This window comes from Sorex fumeus, unplaced genomic scaffold (assembly GCF_029834395.1).
Source record: "Sorex fumeus unplaced genomic scaffold, SorFum_2.1 ptg000098l, whole genome shotgun sequence".
Classification (NCBI taxonomy): Eukaryota; Metazoa; Chordata; class Mammalia; order Eulipotyphla; family Soricidae; genus Sorex; species Sorex fumeus.
The window spans coordinates 28,927,734-28,946,308 of NW_026606155.1; the positions used below are offsets into that span (position 1 = coordinate 28,927,734).

The window sequence follows — 18,575 nt, forward strand, 5'->3', positions numbered from 1 at the left end:
GTTCTGCTGGGTATGGCCCAAAAACCAAAAAGAAAAGAAAAAAGGAAAAGCCAATTTTTTGATATGAAATGCTAGCTAGAATGTCAAAGTAAAATTAAGTCATAAAAATATTACTTTATGCTTTGTAAATACATCAAAGATGGGACAAAGTTTTTCCTCCTTTGAACCTGAAATTGAAAAGTATCTCATAAATTCAGTCAAGAATATTGAGGGTTTTACTCTCAGAGAAACATAAGTAGGATATTATGAATATAAATAAAATTGTAACAATGGTGTTTGAATTCCATATAAATTTGATTATTAATTACATTTCCATTAATATTTGATTCTATGATTCCAAAGCCCTAAATATAGACAGACATTCCAGCCACATTATATGGTATAAACCCTTTGGAATTTAAATTAAATTTAGCTTGTCAGAAGCCCTTTTAAGAATTTAAATAGTTTGAATGTATTTCTAATCTTTTGGGTCACAAAATAAATTTGTATCCATAAAGCTAAGAGTCAGGTCCTGGATTCCTAGATTTGTCAAAACGCAGACATTTTAGAACCAGTGAACACAAACAACTTTGCACAGCTAAATAAATGATCAGAATCTAAAGTGAAATTTTATCAAGTCAACAAAGGCTACAATATCTCCCTTTGTGTTTTAAGGGAAAGGTGCTACATTATGATGAACATACAGTATGCTTTGTATTATAAATTATTCACTATTAAGAAATTACAAGATTCTGTTAACAAGTTAATTTCTTTCATCCCTCAATGGAAAACATAGCTGGGTGAGGGTGCACAGACAGATGCTCATCTAAATCCATACAACTGGCCTTTTAAAAAGTCCCATTTTTAATTATTATTGAGGTAGTATTGTTTAAAATCATTTTCATGCAGTAACTACACCACCACCTTGACCACAAATGCCAAAAATATTTTACCATTTTCCTTATATTTCTTAGAAGGTATGTCCCTATACTCCTCCCGGTGTTCCTAAGAAGCTAGAGAGAAAGCATATGTTCCCTATCTCACACTTGGTAACTCCAGTTCTCTTAAAAGTCCTATTATATGTGTTCATTTCCTCAGTTTGTTTCTGTGTACCACACATGAGTGGGATAATTTGGCATTTGTCCTTCTCCCTCAACTTAATTTGCTAATCATAATACCCTCAAGTTCCCAGCTTTGTAGCAAAAGGCACAATTTCATCTTTTTGTATAACTGAGTAGAATTCATTTTGTATATAATGCCACAATTTCTTTATCTACTCATCTGTCGTTACCCTATTGTGTTGTTTTCAGATCTTAGCTATTGTAAATAGTGCCACAACAACATAAGGGTGTGTATGTGTGTGTGTGTGTGTGTGTTGTTTAAAGTTAATGTTTTTGGTCATACAGTTTTATTTTGAAGTTTCTGAGAAGCTTCCATATATTTTTCCATTATGACTGAACCTGTCAAGAATCCCAGGAACAGAGAGTTCTTTTTTTTCATATCCTTTTCACATCAGCACTAGCTGACTTTTTAAATTAGGCAATTCTCACTGGTGAATAATATAATTTTGATTTGCATTTTCCTAACAATCAGTGATGATAAAAAAAAACCCTGGTTCAATCCGTGGGTTGCACATAACGTCCCCTCAAGGACCTCCAGGAGTCGTCCCTGAGCACAATTAGGAGTAAGTCCCAAGCACCACTGAGTGGTGAACAAAACAGAACACAAAAAAATTAAGTTTTTCTCCTAATGGCCATCTGTTTGTTGTCTTATCTGTATGTTTTTGAGGAAATGTCTGTTAAACTCTTCTCCCCATTTTTGATGAAGTTTTGTTGTTTTTTTAATACATATATGTATTTATGTAAGGTAAAGGTAAAGACCCTCCTGTTGATCGTCGATTTGCTCGAGCGGGTCCAGTAACGTCTCCATTGGAGACTTTGTTGTTACTGTGTCTGGCATATCGAATACTCTCGGTAGCTTGCCGGGCTCTCCGAGAGGGCGGAGGAATCGAACTCGGGTCGGCCATGTTGGCCGCTTGTAAGGTGAACGCCCTACCGCTGTATTTATGTATAAATATATAAATATATATTTGTAATTCAGTAGTGTCTTTTGTATTTAGTTGTTGTTGGTTTTGTAGTACAGAAGATTTTTTTTGTTTGATATGGTTTCATTTATTTTTGCTTTTACTTTATTAGCTGAGTCAAATTTTTGAAGACATTTAAAGATGTCTTTGAAGTCAATATCATGGAGAGTTCTGCCTATATTTTCCTCTGTGTATTTTATGGATTTGGATCTAATACCTAAGTCTTAAGATCCATTTTTTAATTAACTTCTCTGTGGTATTAAATAGGATCCAATTTCATTTTTTTAATGCGACTAACCAGTTTTCCTAATACCGTTTGTTGAAGAGACTTCTGCTTTCTCCCCTTTATGCACTTAGCTCCTTCCTTTCTCATAAATCAGCTATCTGTACATTTTAGTGTTTACTTTGGGGCTCTCAAGTCTATTCCAGTGGTCTCCATGTTGGTTTTTATTCTAGTATAGCACTATTTTGATTATTGTAATGTTACAGTATAAAGCCAGTATAGTTTAAATGCTTCCCATTTATTTCTTCAGATTTAACCATTCAGGGAATTTTATGGTTCTATATTGTTTTTTCTTTTTTTTAACCACACCCAGCAGTACTCAGACCTACTCCTGGCTTTGTGCTCAGGGATCACTCCTGGCAGTGTTCAGTGAACCATGTGCAGTGCTCAGGATTGGACCTATGTCAGCTGCATGCAATGTAAATACTTTAATTCCTGTGCTATCTCTTTTAGTTCCATACAAACTTTAGCTGTTTGTTCTATGTCCTTGAAAAAATGCTAGCAGAATTTTGATGAAGATCGTATTGAGTGTGCATTACGCTTTGGATAGGATGATCATTTTAATTGTTTATTTTTCCAGTGTATGAACATGGAATATTTTCCTTTTGTGTGTCTTATTCTGTTTTTTTTTTTTAACTAGTGACTTAGTTTTCAGTGTATAAATTTTTCGCCTCCCTTGCTCGAGCAGGCCCAGTAACATCTCCATTTTGAGACTTGTTGTTACTGTGTTTGGCATATTGAATACGTCATGGGTAGCTTGCCAGGCTTTGCTGTGCAGCGAGATAGCTTGCCGGGCTCTCCGAGAGGGGCGGAAGAATCAAACCCGGCTCGGCAGGGCTGGCTGCACGCAAGGCAGACGCCCTACCGCTGTGCTTGGTTCCAGATTGGAACCATTGCTGACAATCCAGCTGACTTCTACCATTCACGAATTCCCAAGAAACAGAAGGAAGAGAACTATTGTGGAAGAGCTGCTGGCTGATCTTTATTAAAAATTTTCAACACTGTTTATTCCTACATACCTGATTTTTTTTGGACACAATTGTAAATGGAATTCTTTTCTTTCTCCTTAACTCTTTGGTTTACATAGCATTAATTCTAAAACCACTGTAGTGGTGCTTTTTAAAATATAATTTAAAAATAGGGACTCAGCTTACTCTTCAAGCCCATGTTCACCCTTGAACACATATCTCACTTGTCTGTTTCTTTTCTTTCTTTACATCTTCTTAAGTGCATTCCATTCAATGAACACTCACACACACACACACACACACACACACACACACACACACACGGGACTCTTAAGTGTCAGGTATGTGCCTTGGTGGTATATCATTGTTTGTCTGGCACCTAGGTTCAATTTTCAGTACCACTAACTAGCCCAGTAAATAGATTTATTAGGAATCTCAGCCCTTGAGGTTAAATTTCTTGTTCAATGTAATCAGTGATAATCAGACTTTATGTTCCTTGCCTTTTTTTATTTTTATCATCACACTGTCTAATCTGATTCTGAAAATACCTGAGCACAGCCAAAATTTACAGAAAGTAAACGTAGAGATGACTTTCTGGTAACAATGTGATAACTTTCAGCTATCTTAGTTGGTAAAATATGGGATTAGTCATCTGAAGGTAGAACTCTGGCTTGATACATATTTATATCTTAAAATATTTTTTGGTGGTGGTAATAAGTTATGTGTGTGGCGTGGTGGTGGTGGTGGTCATGTCTCTAGCACTCAGGGCTTTTTCCAGACTGGGGCATCTGAGATTGAACCTCCTGCAGACTACTTACAGGGCAAGGGTCTTGCTTGCTGGATTTCTCTGGCCTCTGCCTTGATTTTGTCTTTTTTTTTTCTTTTGCAACACAGAATGTTGTTCCCGGGTCACTATGCGGTGCTGGGGGGAATCAAACCTGGGTTAGCCACATGCAGGAAAGTATCTTTACCCTTGCATCCTGACATGACTTAATGTATGTGTGGGTAAAATGTACAATATCAGTGACTGTAGCGCCAACAAGTTATTATTTTAATCTTTTTGGGGGGCATCCAAATGTATGAATAGGTAAAATGTACAACATCAGTAACTTTAGCACCAACAAAAGTTACTATTTTAATTTTTTTCTCCCTTTTTGGGGGGATGAGGTGGGGGAGGGCACATCTGGCAGTTATCGGCTACTCCTGGTTCTGCTCTGGAGTGACCCCTGGAGAGTGTTCAGAGGATCTGAGGGGCTGTCAAAGTGGGGGGTTGGAACTGGAGTCACCTGCATGCAAAACTCAAATTGGCAAAGGTGGACTGTGGCTGTGGCTGAGCACAGGCATGGATTGTGAGGGCCTGGCTTCTAGCCGTATGCCAGCAAAGGGAGGGGGAGAGTAAACATAATTCTCGTTTTTGTTTTCCTTTTGTTTCCGTGGGCTGGAGTGATAGCACAGAGGGTAGAGCATTTGCCTTGCACACAGCCGACTCATTCGGCCCAGATTTGATTCCTCCACCCATCTCAGAGAGCCCGGCAAGCTACCAAGAGTATCTCGCCCTCACGGCAAAGCCTGGCAAGCTCCCCGTGACGTATTCGATATGCCAAACACAGTCTCACAATGGAGACGTTACTGGGCCCACTCTAGCAAATCGATGAACAATGGGAAGACAGTGCTACCGTGCAGTGCAGTCATCTTAAGACTACAGAGCTATTATATTTTGTTGTCAAGAGAAGAAAGGTATAAGTTTAATTGGAATATGAAGTGTCAATAATATCTAGGCTCTATTAACCAGTTCAAGCCCCAATTAGCTGTGGAACTTTACCCTTTCAAAATATCTGAAATCCAGTTTCTTCTGTGAAGGAAATTTAGTTTTTAAAGTTTTCCAAGCACTGCACTGCACTGTCCTCTCATTGTTCATCAATTTGCTCGAGCAGGCACCAGTAACGTCTCACAACAAATTGTGAGACTTGTTGTTACTGTTTTTGGCATATTGAATACGTCAAGGGGAGCTTGCCACAGGCTTGCCACAGGCTTTGTCATGTGGGTGAGACACTCTCGGTAGCTTGCCGGGCTCTTCGAGAGGGGTGGAGGAATCGAACACGGGTCAAAAATTCTAAAATCTTTCATTTTCTGGTAAAAATTTTGCCTATATATGTATAAATATAAATATAATTAACCTTTAAGTGAATCCTTAAAATTGTTAACTGAACTTGAGAAAAAGAAGGTTTTCATATAGCACAGCGGTAGGGAATTTGCCTTGCATGCAGCCAACATGGCCGACCCAAGTTCGATTCCTCCGCCCCTCTCGGAGAGCCCGGCAAGCTACTGAGAGTATCTTGCCCGCACGGCAGAGCCTGGCAAGCTCCCCGTGAAGTATTCGATATGCCAAACACAGTAACAACAAAGTCTCCAATGGAGACGTTACTGGGCCCGCTCGAGCAAATCGATGATCAACGGGAGGGCCTTTACTTTACTTTTTAGTTTGCATACTACCCAAACAGAAGAATTACTACAGATTATAGTTTTTTTAAACAAATTAACTTTCCTCATTGACACACATTGATGGTACACTTGAGGAACAATGGCAGGTGGTTTCTTAGAGCTCAGTTATAGGATGTGTGAGAAAAGAGGATGCTTCAAAAGATGTGACTGAGGATGGAGGCAGGAAACAAATCCTGTGGTCTGTGAAGGAGTTTGGACTTTATATTAAAGTCAGTGGGAAATCGGTAGGGAAGTGACATGATCTCATTTTTCTTTAGAATAGCTTCCATCAGTAGTGCTATGGATGATGTATTAGAGCAACTGGAAGTTGGGAAACCAATTAAGAGGCTATGGTAATTCAGGCATGAAAGAAGACCTTAACTATAAGAGTTGCAGCAGAAAGGTAGAAGATAATCAAGAAAGTGGAAACTAAGAGATAGAGTCAATAAGCCAATAGGATGTGCTGTGTGAGAAAATGAGCAGAGGAGTGAATGCCATGTATGTCCTTTATTTTTTACTCTCTTGTGTTCATTTGTCAATGATAGAATATTAACACTTCAGAGATGGAAGGAAGCAACTTTTTAATCAACTTGTTAACATTCACTATAGTTTGAATCCAATCTTCTCAAAATCAAAAGCAATCAAAGTAATCAGAGGCCTAATCCTTCAAAGTCTTGACATTCTTAAGGTCAAATCTCTAACTAGCATCTCCACCAGTTTAGTAAATGTGCACAAACAAGCTAAGTGGTTCACCAAACTAATTTAATTCCAGTACCCTATGGTCCTCCAAGTACTGTGCACTGCCTTGTATGGCATGGAGGTCCTCAGAACTGCCAAAGTGGCCTATGTATCACCAGCACCACAGGGCCTGGGCAGCATTACATCCTTAGGACCCTTGCACTGAACCTCTGCTGCAGTGGTCCAAGACTTACCAATGAGCTCTTCTAGGCCTCCTGAGCACTGCTTGAGAGCCACCCCAGAAATAAAGCACCCAAACAAAGGTTTAAACAACTTTAATTCATGCAAATGGATGTTCTACTCTAAATCTATCCAAGGCAAATGGAGTGAATATCTTCTGATCCTTCTGAATTTCATTTCAGGAAAAAAGAGACTAACTTTTCTTTTTGTGCTTCTGTTTTGCTATTTGATCCCTAATTCTCTAAGAAAAAAAAGCTAAAATATCAAATTTTAGCATTCACTTCCCAGCTACCCTCAAAATGTTACATTAGAATGTATGTTTAAGAAGTCTATTTCAAAAATCTATACCTATTTTCTATTGAAGTCTTTAAAATTATTTTGAAAAAGAAAAGGAGATCCACAATATTACATTAGATTAATTTTCTGTTGGTGATTACTTTATCCACAGTTGTAGAGCTGGCAGAACCTGTTGGGAAACATCAGGATAGTGAGAATTTTCTTTTAAAAAGAAACTTAATAGCTCTGTAACTTTTCATCTTAGTTACAGAGCTATTAAGATTCACCAAATTATGTTATTTATTATTAACACTGATTTATTATTAACACTCATTCTTATATGAGTTTTTAAATTATTTTAGAAAATAAATTGAATTATTTTAATTTGGAGTGGGTTTTGCTTCATACCTGGAAATGCTCAGGAGCTCTTTTGGCTCTATGCTCAGGGGTTGCTCCTGGCAGTGCTCTGGGGACCATGCAGTGCTGGGGATTAAACTAGGGTCAACCTCATGCAGCACAGAAATTATCTTAACCCCTGTAGCTCCTCACTGGTATTTTTAATACTTAAATTTAAGTAACAAAACCTTTTCTAAGCCAGGAATGTGACTCAATGGTAGATCTCTTGCCTCACATGTATAAAGGTCATAGGTTCCCATTCATGGCACCAAACAACAACAACAGCAAAAACTCATGTCCTACAGGGAAAAAATCATTTTCTGTTTGTTTGCAAGTAAAAAAGTCACTTTGAGATTCTGCAGTATATTCTTGTAATACAAGCTTTGAAAGAATAAAAGGAATAATTAATTACATATAATCATGTATACATAACTTCAGATAACCCACGTATTCCAAATTGTATGAGGATCATAGAGAATAAACTATGAATAAATAGAACAGGGCCAACTCTGGATAGTAGAGAATAAACAAAAGATAAAGGAACTTGGAAGGAAAAAAGGAGGCAAAAAGAATAATAGGCATAAGCTAAAATAGAGAGGGGAAAGTAAGACAATATAAAGGGACGAAGTGGGTGGGGGGAACAGGCAATATAACTCAGTGGCAGAGCACATACTTCACAGCTAAGGTCCTGGATTAAATCTCCAGTACCAAAGAAAAGATAGGTGGAGGAAGGTAAGGAAAAAGAAGCATAGGGTGCTAAATAAGCCCTGTAGTGAGTCCAATGCAGTATAAAACCCAGGACAATTGAGGTTATGGTTGTCATGCTAAAATATAGGACACACAGTTTACATTAAATTTACCAAAAGTTTTCTCAAGTGGAATGTAATATGCTTTTATTGAGAGAAATACATACATATGCCTCTCAGAGAGCCCAACCCACATGGGCAGAGCCTGGCAAGTTCCCCGTGACACATTCGATATTCCAAAAACAGTAACTTTAGTAGTTCTCGTTCCCCTGACCCTGAAAGTCTCCAATCGTTGGGAAAGACGGTAAGAAGAGGCTGCTAAAACCTCAGGGCTGGGACGAATAGAGACGTTACTGGCACCCGCTCGAGTAAATCCATGAACTATGGGATGACAATGATACAGTGATCAATTTTGTGCTTGCTAGGTATTACAACCCTTCCTAAACATCCTACTGATCTCTTGTATGTGCAATGTAAAAAATTTTTGTGTTCTTTATGAAGTGATAAATATATCAATAAGCATAGTATACATTTTACTCAAGCTTCAAAACTTACATTTTTAGGAAAAAGGAATTTTATTCCCCCTCTGAATTTTCCTATGAGTTTTTATGGGAAGTGAAAGAATGATCAGGTTTACAAGTAAATTTTATAAGCTACTGGTAGCACAAACCTAAACTTTGACTTCAAAAATGTTGAAATCACCCCAAAGCTTTAAAAAATCCTATATTTGAGAGCAATACTATTTATCAAGGATCTAGTTTTGAGCTAGCTGTAGGCCTCTGCCCCTTTCAGCATTTTAGCTGAATGTGACTATTTTCCTCTCATCAGCACCTGCTAGAGTGTCTTTTCTCCATCAGGAAGAGTAATACTGAAGTGAAGTAAAGGTTAAAGCTGGGTGGAAAGGATGATTTGCTTTCAGAGTGGAAGGAGTTATAGAATAAATAAGGCTTCTGGAGTATATTCATTTCCTATTTCAGTGGACTTATGTCTAAATTTGTAAGGAAGTGAGCAAGATACTGACATCCAACCTTCAGGTTCTTCCCAAAAGAGCTAGAGGAAAAAAAGGGCAAGGGGGGGGGTAGATATTTTTTTGGAAAGGGGGTGGCAGAAGAGTAAAGCAAGACTGTCAGAATGAAATGTTTTATTACCAGCAAGTATGATGTGAAATTTAGCCAAATTTAAAGTTTACTTTTTGTCAGTGCTTTTTGAGATGGGTGATGGCAAAGGCCTCTTCTTTCTCTTAACTCTGTCCTCTTAACTCTACAGAAGCCAGGGAATAGCTGTCATCTAACTGGGGTCAAAACTGTAATTTTACGTGATGCAGGAATAAAGACTTTAATATGTGACTTGTCCCTGAAAGACCAAAAAGGAAAAACTTCACCCTAACTCTAAAATGGGTTAGTTTTCTCTAAAACTTGGCAATATAGTGCACTTTGAACCTCAAGGCAATGTGCAAGTAGGGATTGCTTAAAGTGTAGCAAAGTCAGTAGTATTAGCAAAGGTATTAACTTGCCAACCAAATGTATCACACCATGTGAGGCAGCCAACCAGTTTACCAGAGAGTTAATGTGAAAAGAGAAATTCTTGGCTCAGAGCTGTGGGGAAAACCCTCCCTCTACTTAAAAAGGCCTGGAATGAAAGACCTGTACCCTGAAGTGCTAGAAGTGTGTCCAACCATTACATACCATTCTTTGCTTAAGACAGGTTGGTGAAAGTTGATTCTTTTTAAATTAGAAAAAGGAAACACTATTTGGGAACTGAACAAGTATTTGAACTTCAAAAACACCTCCTTATGCAATTTCCAACCTATTTTTCATTCTACTGCTGTAATTTCCTGATTAATTTGTGATAGAAAAAACCTAGTATGCAGGTATTTTGAAGGAAGTGAGTATTTTTGGAATGGAGGGGACTGAAGTAGAACAATAATATTAAATTTAATATGATCTATCAAGGCAGCCATAAATACACCTTGAATACTACAAACATGGCAGAAAATATCAATATTTATTTCTTCTTTCATTTTGCCAAGTATGTAGAGAGCACATTTTGTACTAAAAGTAGTAGAAAACCCAGTGCTTCCACATAAACATTTTACATTCCCTAACTACTACCATTAGTGGATTAGAAGCCTGGATGTGGTTGGCGCCACCTACTGGAATAAATGTAGAATTACAAACATGTCAACCCATTCTGAAAAGGTTTCCTTTCTACGGAACAAATTAAACTTAGAAAGTTTTTCTTCACTGGAAAATTAAATATTAAGCAACATTAAGTTTGGACTCAAATAATAGTCTATAAATTAAATATTTATTATAAATCACTTAACATATAGTTTTATTATTTTGTAGCATATTCTAGGAGATAAGCTTTGGACACAAAGTCGGAAAATTGACTTCTGAAATTATGTGTATGAGAAGCCATCATAAACACTCTTGTAAATCACAGAATCTCAATAAATAAGAATTTTAAAAATTAAAACGGACTTATATGTTTCTTGTTCTATAATACTCGTCATTTGAGGGTTGCTAAAAACCACATTTTTCAACATGGTCTGTAATGAATGTGTAATGGTCATTATAAATGGTTAGAGAATCTAAAGCTGAATGACTTGCTCAGATTACCTCAGAGCAAGTTCAATAACTCATATAAGAGACACTAAATTTAGTGCTCTTTTCTGGTGCCGGGTGTGGTGTGGGAATTATGTGCTTGAGAAATTATTATAAATAGCATTTTAAACCACAGAATCTCAATTTAAAATGTTTTAAACCACTTAAATTTGTTTTTAAAAATTACACATTTAGAAAATTGGTTTTTTTCCCGTGAAATCATTATTTTCAAAAATTTAATAGATCATTTTAGGTGACAAGTGAGAAAAATTTAGGTGATTCTGTAACATAGATACAACAAATGACAATGAAAAATCACCTAAGTTACTCCATTTTCAATTCTTTTAAAGTGTGCCAGGATTAAGGAAAAAACATAAATTTGATGCCAATTTTCTTAAAATTCTATGCATCTTGCTAATCCTTACTTCCTAATGAAGATAAAACATGCCTTAGACTCTAATATCTTGTAGGATATTAAAGTTTTGTTTTTGTATTGCTCTAAGTTTATTTCTATATTGATTTTTCATTTAAAACAAATATAAATTTTATTTTCAATAAATACATCTAAGAAATTTTTAAAATTCCGTGTAAAAGAAAATATTGAATAAGCAACTGTTCAAGTAACACAGAAGTTGGGAAACATTGAGCGCTACTTAAATACTTATCATACCACTTTTGGTGACTACAATATAATTAACTTAAATTTTCTCCTGTAGAGATTTCTTTTGCTTTTTGCCAGTAAACACTAGGCTCTAAGTAGATCAGCATAACAAAAAATGTAGGGTTCTATATATTTCAGATCCAGTGAATCTGAACCCAAAGATTTTATATACGTGTGAGTTAGAATATTAAGCTAGTTTATGATTAGTGCTCAATGACTGTGCAATCAAAAAGATATCAAACCAGTGGGTAAATCATGCCGATGGCTACATTTGTTCATAGAACTAAGCAGTTTAATATCTTATCATTTAATACTCTAGAAGAATCAGAGGAGAAAAAGAAAAAGGAGAGTGTTAACTTGTTCTAAAGTTGATTTGATGTTCTACAAGCAAAGGGGAAAATATCTACTGAAATGACTAAGTTGAGTGGAACACGTCACTACTTATATTAGCTTCATTTGGATCCCGAGCTAAATGATTTTGGGCTTTTGAGAGATCCCTATGAGGATCTCTCAAATGACCTTCAGCTAATTTTTAATGAAATCAAAGGGAAATCTCCCCTCCCTATCTTTTTTACTTCAAACCTTAATGACTTTATATTGCTTCTGGTTGCATTCCAGGTTCTTGTTGGTGAATATAATCTAAAATTTTCTGCTGCCAATTCTTATCAAAATGACAGCTGAAAAAAAAATGTGAATAGGAACCCGGCTGGAGGATATTCATTTTATCCACTTTTCCAGATCAGTGCTTGTCTCTAAAACTGGTTTTAAACTACTTGTCTATGGAATGGTACTTGTCCACAGTTGTGACAAATTTGAAAACTATTGCTATAGATCTTCAAAAATTCACACATGGATCAACCCAGACTAACAAAAGAGCCACTTACCTAAGCCAACTCAAGCTCATTCCTCACTTTAAAAAATTTGAAATTTATAGTTTCTCATCAGATTATGCCAAGACACATAAAAAACAGCCTTGTAAATTTGGATTATAAATTTATTTTTCAAATATTGTTGAGGATAATGGCTACTATAACTAACATAGATCATACAATCCTCAAAATGACTACCTGTAGAAGAAAGTTTTTCTTCTGTAAGAACCAGTAAAAGCTTTGTTTCTCCTGAGCAATTAGCTTATTTTCACTTTGTAGACCCAGAAGATCCACGTTTCTTTTTCTGGGAATTTCAGAATAAAGTTTGAATCTTACTCTTGCCAGTTTTGTTATTTGTGTTATGCATTTTCGTACATTAACTATTTTCAACTCTATTTCTGTTTTGATTTACTCATTTAATCCTATGTGATTTTATATATTGATCAAGCCATTTATGGCATAAGATTAAAAATAAATTAGAGATACACAAAGTTAAATCTTTCTTATCCTTTTTGTTCTGTTTTTGGGGCCATATTCAGCAGTGCCCCAGGCTTACTCCTGGCTTTGCACTCAGGGATCACTCCTGGTGGGGCTCAGGAATCATATTGGGTGTTGAGAATTGAGCCTGGCTCAGCTGCATGCAAGTCAAGCAGTTCTACCTGCTGTACTATCTCTCCAGCTCCATAATGTTGTCATGTATGGCATGATTTCTCATTTCATATGTCATCTTTAAAAGAATTTGTAGTTTGTAATGATAGATCCCTGAAAAAGTAAGAACCTGTTCTACCTGCTCCTCAGAAGACATTCTTTTATTCTTTCATGGTGAACCATAAGATTTTCCCTTGTAATGTCATGCATTATTTAAGGTGGGGGATTATAAAATCTCCCAGAAGAATATTTGTATCAGTGAAACTAAACAGAAATATTGTTATATGTCTATTTCATTAGTCTTCTGTAATAAATTCTATTCCACAAATATTCATGGTATTTAACTACTCTAATTCCTAAGAAAGTAGAGAGGTGGAGAATTTAACACTTTATTAAGTACCAACAATGACAAGCTACATATGTACTATACAGTCTTTGTGCAGAATTTTATTTCATCCACAGAAAGCCTTACCTTTGTGTAAGAACTTCTAAGTAATAATGATGATTATGACACAGTTTAACACTACTAACCTTTATCTTCCTGTGTGCCTTCCAGTTGTTCATGTTGATCACTTGACAAGTAATGAGATCTCAGTGTAAAACCAAACCAAACCTTTAAGCCGTGTGCTTACCGTATACTTATGTTATTCTACTTACCTTGGGACCCAGGGAGAATCAAGAATGCTTGTTTAGGCTCCACTTTCTCCTCTAAATACAGTGATACTTTCTGGTCTTTTACCTTCTGGTAGTTCTTTAACTCTTCAATTTTCAGCTCAATCACTTTGCCATGAAAATCATACTACAAGAGAGTATTACCCAAAACTTCTAATCTTTGCTTCTCTAAATTCAGACACCTATATTCTTTATACTTAGAAGCCCGAAAAATATTTCACCATTGTTTAGTATTTTAAAATTTAAATTTAAAATTTAAAAATTTTATTTTTTCCATATTTAAAATCAAGCAATATCAAGTAAACAACACTATTTATCTCAGATTACTTAAGGTGAAATTGGAGATAAATTTCTTGTGATAATTGGAAAGATATTATAGTTAAGATAACTAAGGAAATATAGTTAAGGCTCCTGCCTTGCACGTGGCCAGCTCAGTTCAATTTCTGGTACCACATAAGATCCTTAGAGAATGGCCAGGAGTGAAAGAACAGAGCCCATAGTAAGCCCTGAACACCACCAGCTGTGGCTTCAAAACAAAACAAAACGAAACAAAAACCCAAAACAATTTTTAAAGTTTCTCCAGTTATCTTTCTTGAAAACATCTCTTTTAACAGGACAATTCGTAATCATGATGAGAGAATTATGCTTAACATTATGAAACTATAAGCCTTTACTCTATTTGGATTAAATTCTTCCTATGTCCAGCTTTGGAAGACCTAAATATCTAAAGGAGACTGGTTTGATCCTGCTACCTATCTGTTGCTTTTCCTGATGGAAGAAAGAACTTCTGGGTGACAAAGCAAATTGACATCAGAAGTCAGGTTTCTCAAGGCTGCAAACATTTTCTAGCAAAATTATGGTGCCATTAATCACTAATAAATTGGTTCCTACTGCACAGAACTCTTAATTGGCTTCACTCTCCAAAAGCTAAAAACTAATTGAATTGAATAATTTTCTATAAATTGAGTTGGTTGTAATATTAGACACAAGCGTAATACCTCTAAATAAATTTTCAAACACAAATAATAAATGTTCTGATGGGAGCAGTGAGATAGTACAGTGGGTAATAATAACATTTGCCTTGCATATGGCCAACCTGGATTCGATCTCAAACACCCTATATGGTTCCCTGTAGGATAACATTGCTTTGTCTTTTCTCCCTTGCCACAGGAGCTTAGGTTTATCAGGTTATACCCATCATGGTGCTCCTGAGGCACTCCCATTACTTCGTTTATCTGTAACCACTTCTCTCTGCTCTCCTCCCCAACCAGTTAGTCAGCTTTCCCCCCCGTATCAGAATCTGTTAGTTTGTAAGGTCAGATCCTTCTAGGACACTGAAATTGTATTGTAAGTTAATATTGCCTTTCTTCTCTCCTTATGTCTTTTGAATAGTTTACTTTAAAGCGGGGCTGGAGCGATAGCACAGCAGGTAGGGCATTTCGCCTTACAAGCGGCCAACATGGCCGACCCGAGTTCGATTCCTCCGCCCCTCTCGGAGATATGCCAGACACAGTAACAACAAAGTCTCCAATGGAGACATTACTGGGCCCGCTCGAGCAAATCGACGATCAACGGGAGGGCCTTTACCTTTTACCTTTACTTTAAAGCAATGCCCTTTTTGTATAGATACAGGAAGACTTAATATTATGCTTTGTAACTTAGGATTTAATTGGCTCTGAATATTATTCACTCCCGGACATTTGCTTTCTCGACTTAAGCCTCAGTTGCCCTTGGTTCCTAACACCCCAAAAGCAGGGTCCCAATGAGGGACTGAATGGACCCAGGTCAAGCGGTGAGCTACCCTGCATCAAAATGGGCCAGACCAAAGTGCCACGATTCTTTTTTTTTTTTTTGAAAATAAAATGCATTTTTTGTTTTATTCTCCAGGTATTTAATTTTTTTTTGTTTTTCTTTTCTTTTTTTTACAGTTGTAAATTTACAATTTTTTGTGCTTTGGTTTCAATTATACAATGATCAGATACCCATCCCTCCACCAGTGCCCATTTTCCACCACCATGGATAATATCCCTCCCACCCCCATCCCCCTATCCCCCCTGTCTCTCTGGCAGGGCAATCCCCTGTGTTCTCTCTCTCCTTTTGGGTGTTGTGGTCTGCAAAAGAGAGTGCCACGATTCTTAACTATAAGTTAGGAGTATGATCATAGACAAATGCTGTCATGATGTAAAAGCAACAATGAGACTAGAACCCTGCTAGGGATAGAAAGACTATCTGGCCTGGGCAGTGTAGTCTGAGATCAAGATGGCCCTAGGAGAGCAATTCTATAAGTTTAAAGTATTTCTTACTGTATCTATACAAAATGATTTATATTATGAATGCTTATATGTTTGTTGGACCAGGAAAGGAGAAACACACCCATGGGATTTCGCTCTAGGGTGGGTCATCCTGCTAAGAGAGTATCATCTGTCCTAGAATTCTACCCCTATTGTGACCACACCTATGTGTAATTGTTACCCCAACCCCTCATGCTTTGGGATTTAACTGTACTCTAAGAGTGGGCTGGGGGATCAGAATCCAGACTCCAGAGCAAGAGGAGTAAGGGAATCTGGATCAGTATCCAGATTCCAGGGCGAGAGGGAGGATGAAGGGGATTGAGAAGGAGAATGAAGTAGCATGGGGGAAGAAGAAGCAGGAGGGGAGGCAGAGGAGAGAGACAGGAGTGGATGGAGAGAGGATTGGAATAAACTGCAACTGACATCAACCAGCCTGGCCCTCTTTCCTTTCTTCACCTTCCCATCATCATCAACCTCTCCCGGGTGGGGGAACCGGCGTGAGACTACCAAACGCGGGTGGCGGGAGAGATACAGTCACTGCCACTTTCGTCTTTTTTGAGTTTACACAGTTCCCCAAGCCTGCCAGGAGTGATTCCTGGACAATGAGCCAGGAATAAGCCCAAGCATCACCAGGTGTGGTACAAATACCAACCCCCCCCCCAATAAATTGACTTAGAAAAATACACAAGTGTTTTGGACATCACATAACAATTGCAGAGTTGTTATTACCAGTATGGCTCATCTCACTTTGCCCTAGCTAACATGATTTCCTAGGAAATTTCAGTGTCACACTGACAAAAATATAATATCCAAATGGAACCAGATCCCCTGTGAAAATTCTCATCAGCTTTAGAATACACTGTAGATTCATTGTTGTTACATAGAAAATTTCTAACTCTTGAGGATGGAGAGATAGTATAAAGGTTAAGGCACTTGTTTTTCATCCTTCTGACTGGTTAGAATCTCTGACAACCACATATCGTCTCCCAATCACCACCAAAATTGATTGCTAAAAACAGTGCTCAGATCCAGAGCAATGACCAATGTGGCCAAACCTTCTTTTAAACACTCCTTCCCCTACCAAATATTTCTAATTCTTCATCTCTAAAAGCTTCTACAGGGGCTGGAGACATAATAGACGGGTAAGTGCTTGCCTTGCATGTAGCTGACTCTGGTAGGATTCCTGGCACTGCTTATGATCCTCTGAGTAGCACCAGGAGTGATCTCTGAGCACCGAGTTAGGAGTAAGCCCAGAGCACAGCTAGATGTGGCCTAACCATCACTCCCCCCCGCCCCAAATCACTGCAAAAAAAAAGGGCAATTATTGTTTACAAAGTTTAAATTACCTTTGCTTTCTCTGAATTTGATGTCTCCAATTCATTCTTGGTCTTTCTCAGTGAAATGGGAAATTTGAGAGCCTGAAATTAGAGAGTAAAGATCACAGAAAAGTAGAAGATCACAGAAAAGAAGTGTAATGTCGGGGCTGGAGCAATAGCACAGTAGGTAGGTCATTTGCCTTGCACGCGGCCAACACGGGTTCAATTCCCAGCATCCCATAAGGTCCTCTGAGCACCGCCAGGGGTAATTCCTGAGCGCAGAGCCAGGAGTAACCCCTGTGCATTGCTGGGTGTGACCCAAAAAGAAAAAAAAAAGAAGTGGAATGTCTTGGCAAATAGTAAATTCAATATATGCTAAAGACCCAGGATTCAATAGTAAATTCAATAAATGCTAAAGACCTAGGTCTAGGTCCTACCTGTCTGCCTAGTTAAAGTAGCTCTAATTACCAACAGGTTCTTTCTGGCTGTGTAACATCAAAACCTTGAAATTCTAAGTGCTATGCAGTCCACTTGCCTTTTCATCTTTCAAGTTTTCCTTTCTTTTTATCTGTGGTGATTTTTGCTGATTATTCATTTCTTCTTTGTCAGATGTCTGTAGAGAAAGATTTAGCAGAGCTTTAAATTAATATTGTCCCATACTTACTCATGGTTTTATTTTCTGTGATTTCAGTTACATAAGGCCAGTTGGCATCCCAAAATGGTGCATGTAAGATACTTTGAGGCCAGAGTCACCTCCATGCCTCCAGATGGACTTCATAGTCCTAGAAATTAACACAAGAAATTAACCTGCCAAAAATGCAGGTACAAAGGGTCCCTGTGACTAAAATCTCCGGCCTTCTCACAGTCAGGTTGGACTATCTGCCCCCACCTCCCTGTACTTCTGGAAGCGCTGGCAATCATGCCCATGAACCACCTCCTTCACCATGTAAGCTCATCTACCGGCCTTCCTCCAGAGACTCATAAATAAATCTCAAAAGACATCAACTAGCTGCAAAAATTCCTCAGGCACCAATTCCTGGCTGAGATATTAAGGGCACTTTGGAGGAGGGGAGGCCAGCAGCCACCCAAACAAAGCTCTGGCAAGTGCGTGCACCAGCACTCCAAAGCTGCCGCCATGCCTCTAGCTGCATTCCACTGCCTCAGGACCAAGTGTCACAGAAAAATTAATCTGTCAGAAACTCAGATACATGGGTCTCTGTGACTGAAATCTCCAGGCCTACTTGGAGTTCTGATGGGCTACCTCTCCTCACCTCCCTGTATTTTCAGAAGTCACAGTAGTCATGCCCACACCGCAAAGTTGCTGCTCAGTTAAAAATTTAACTCTAGCTGTACCACCCAGTTAAAAATTCTCAATTTTCTGG

The 18,575-nt window shown here is 37.8% G+C and overlaps 1 protein-coding gene across 1 annotated transcript in view; it reads right to left on the minus strand.

The window, feature by feature from the left end:
* Positions 1-18,575, minus strand: part of CCDC196 (coiled-coil domain containing 196) — a 36,055-nt gene that overhangs the window by 11,743 nt on the left and 5,737 nt on the right. The window contains exons 5-7 of the mRNA XM_056133360.1: positions 17,729-17,806; positions 17,224-17,295; positions 13,572-13,713 (exon numbers count right to left, since the gene is read on the minus strand). Of these exons, the coding sequence (XP_055989335.1) occupies positions 13,572-13,713; positions 17,224-17,295; positions 17,729-17,806 (292 nt within the window). The remainder of the gene's footprint in view (positions 1-13,571; positions 13,714-17,223; positions 17,296-17,728; positions 17,807-18,575) is intronic.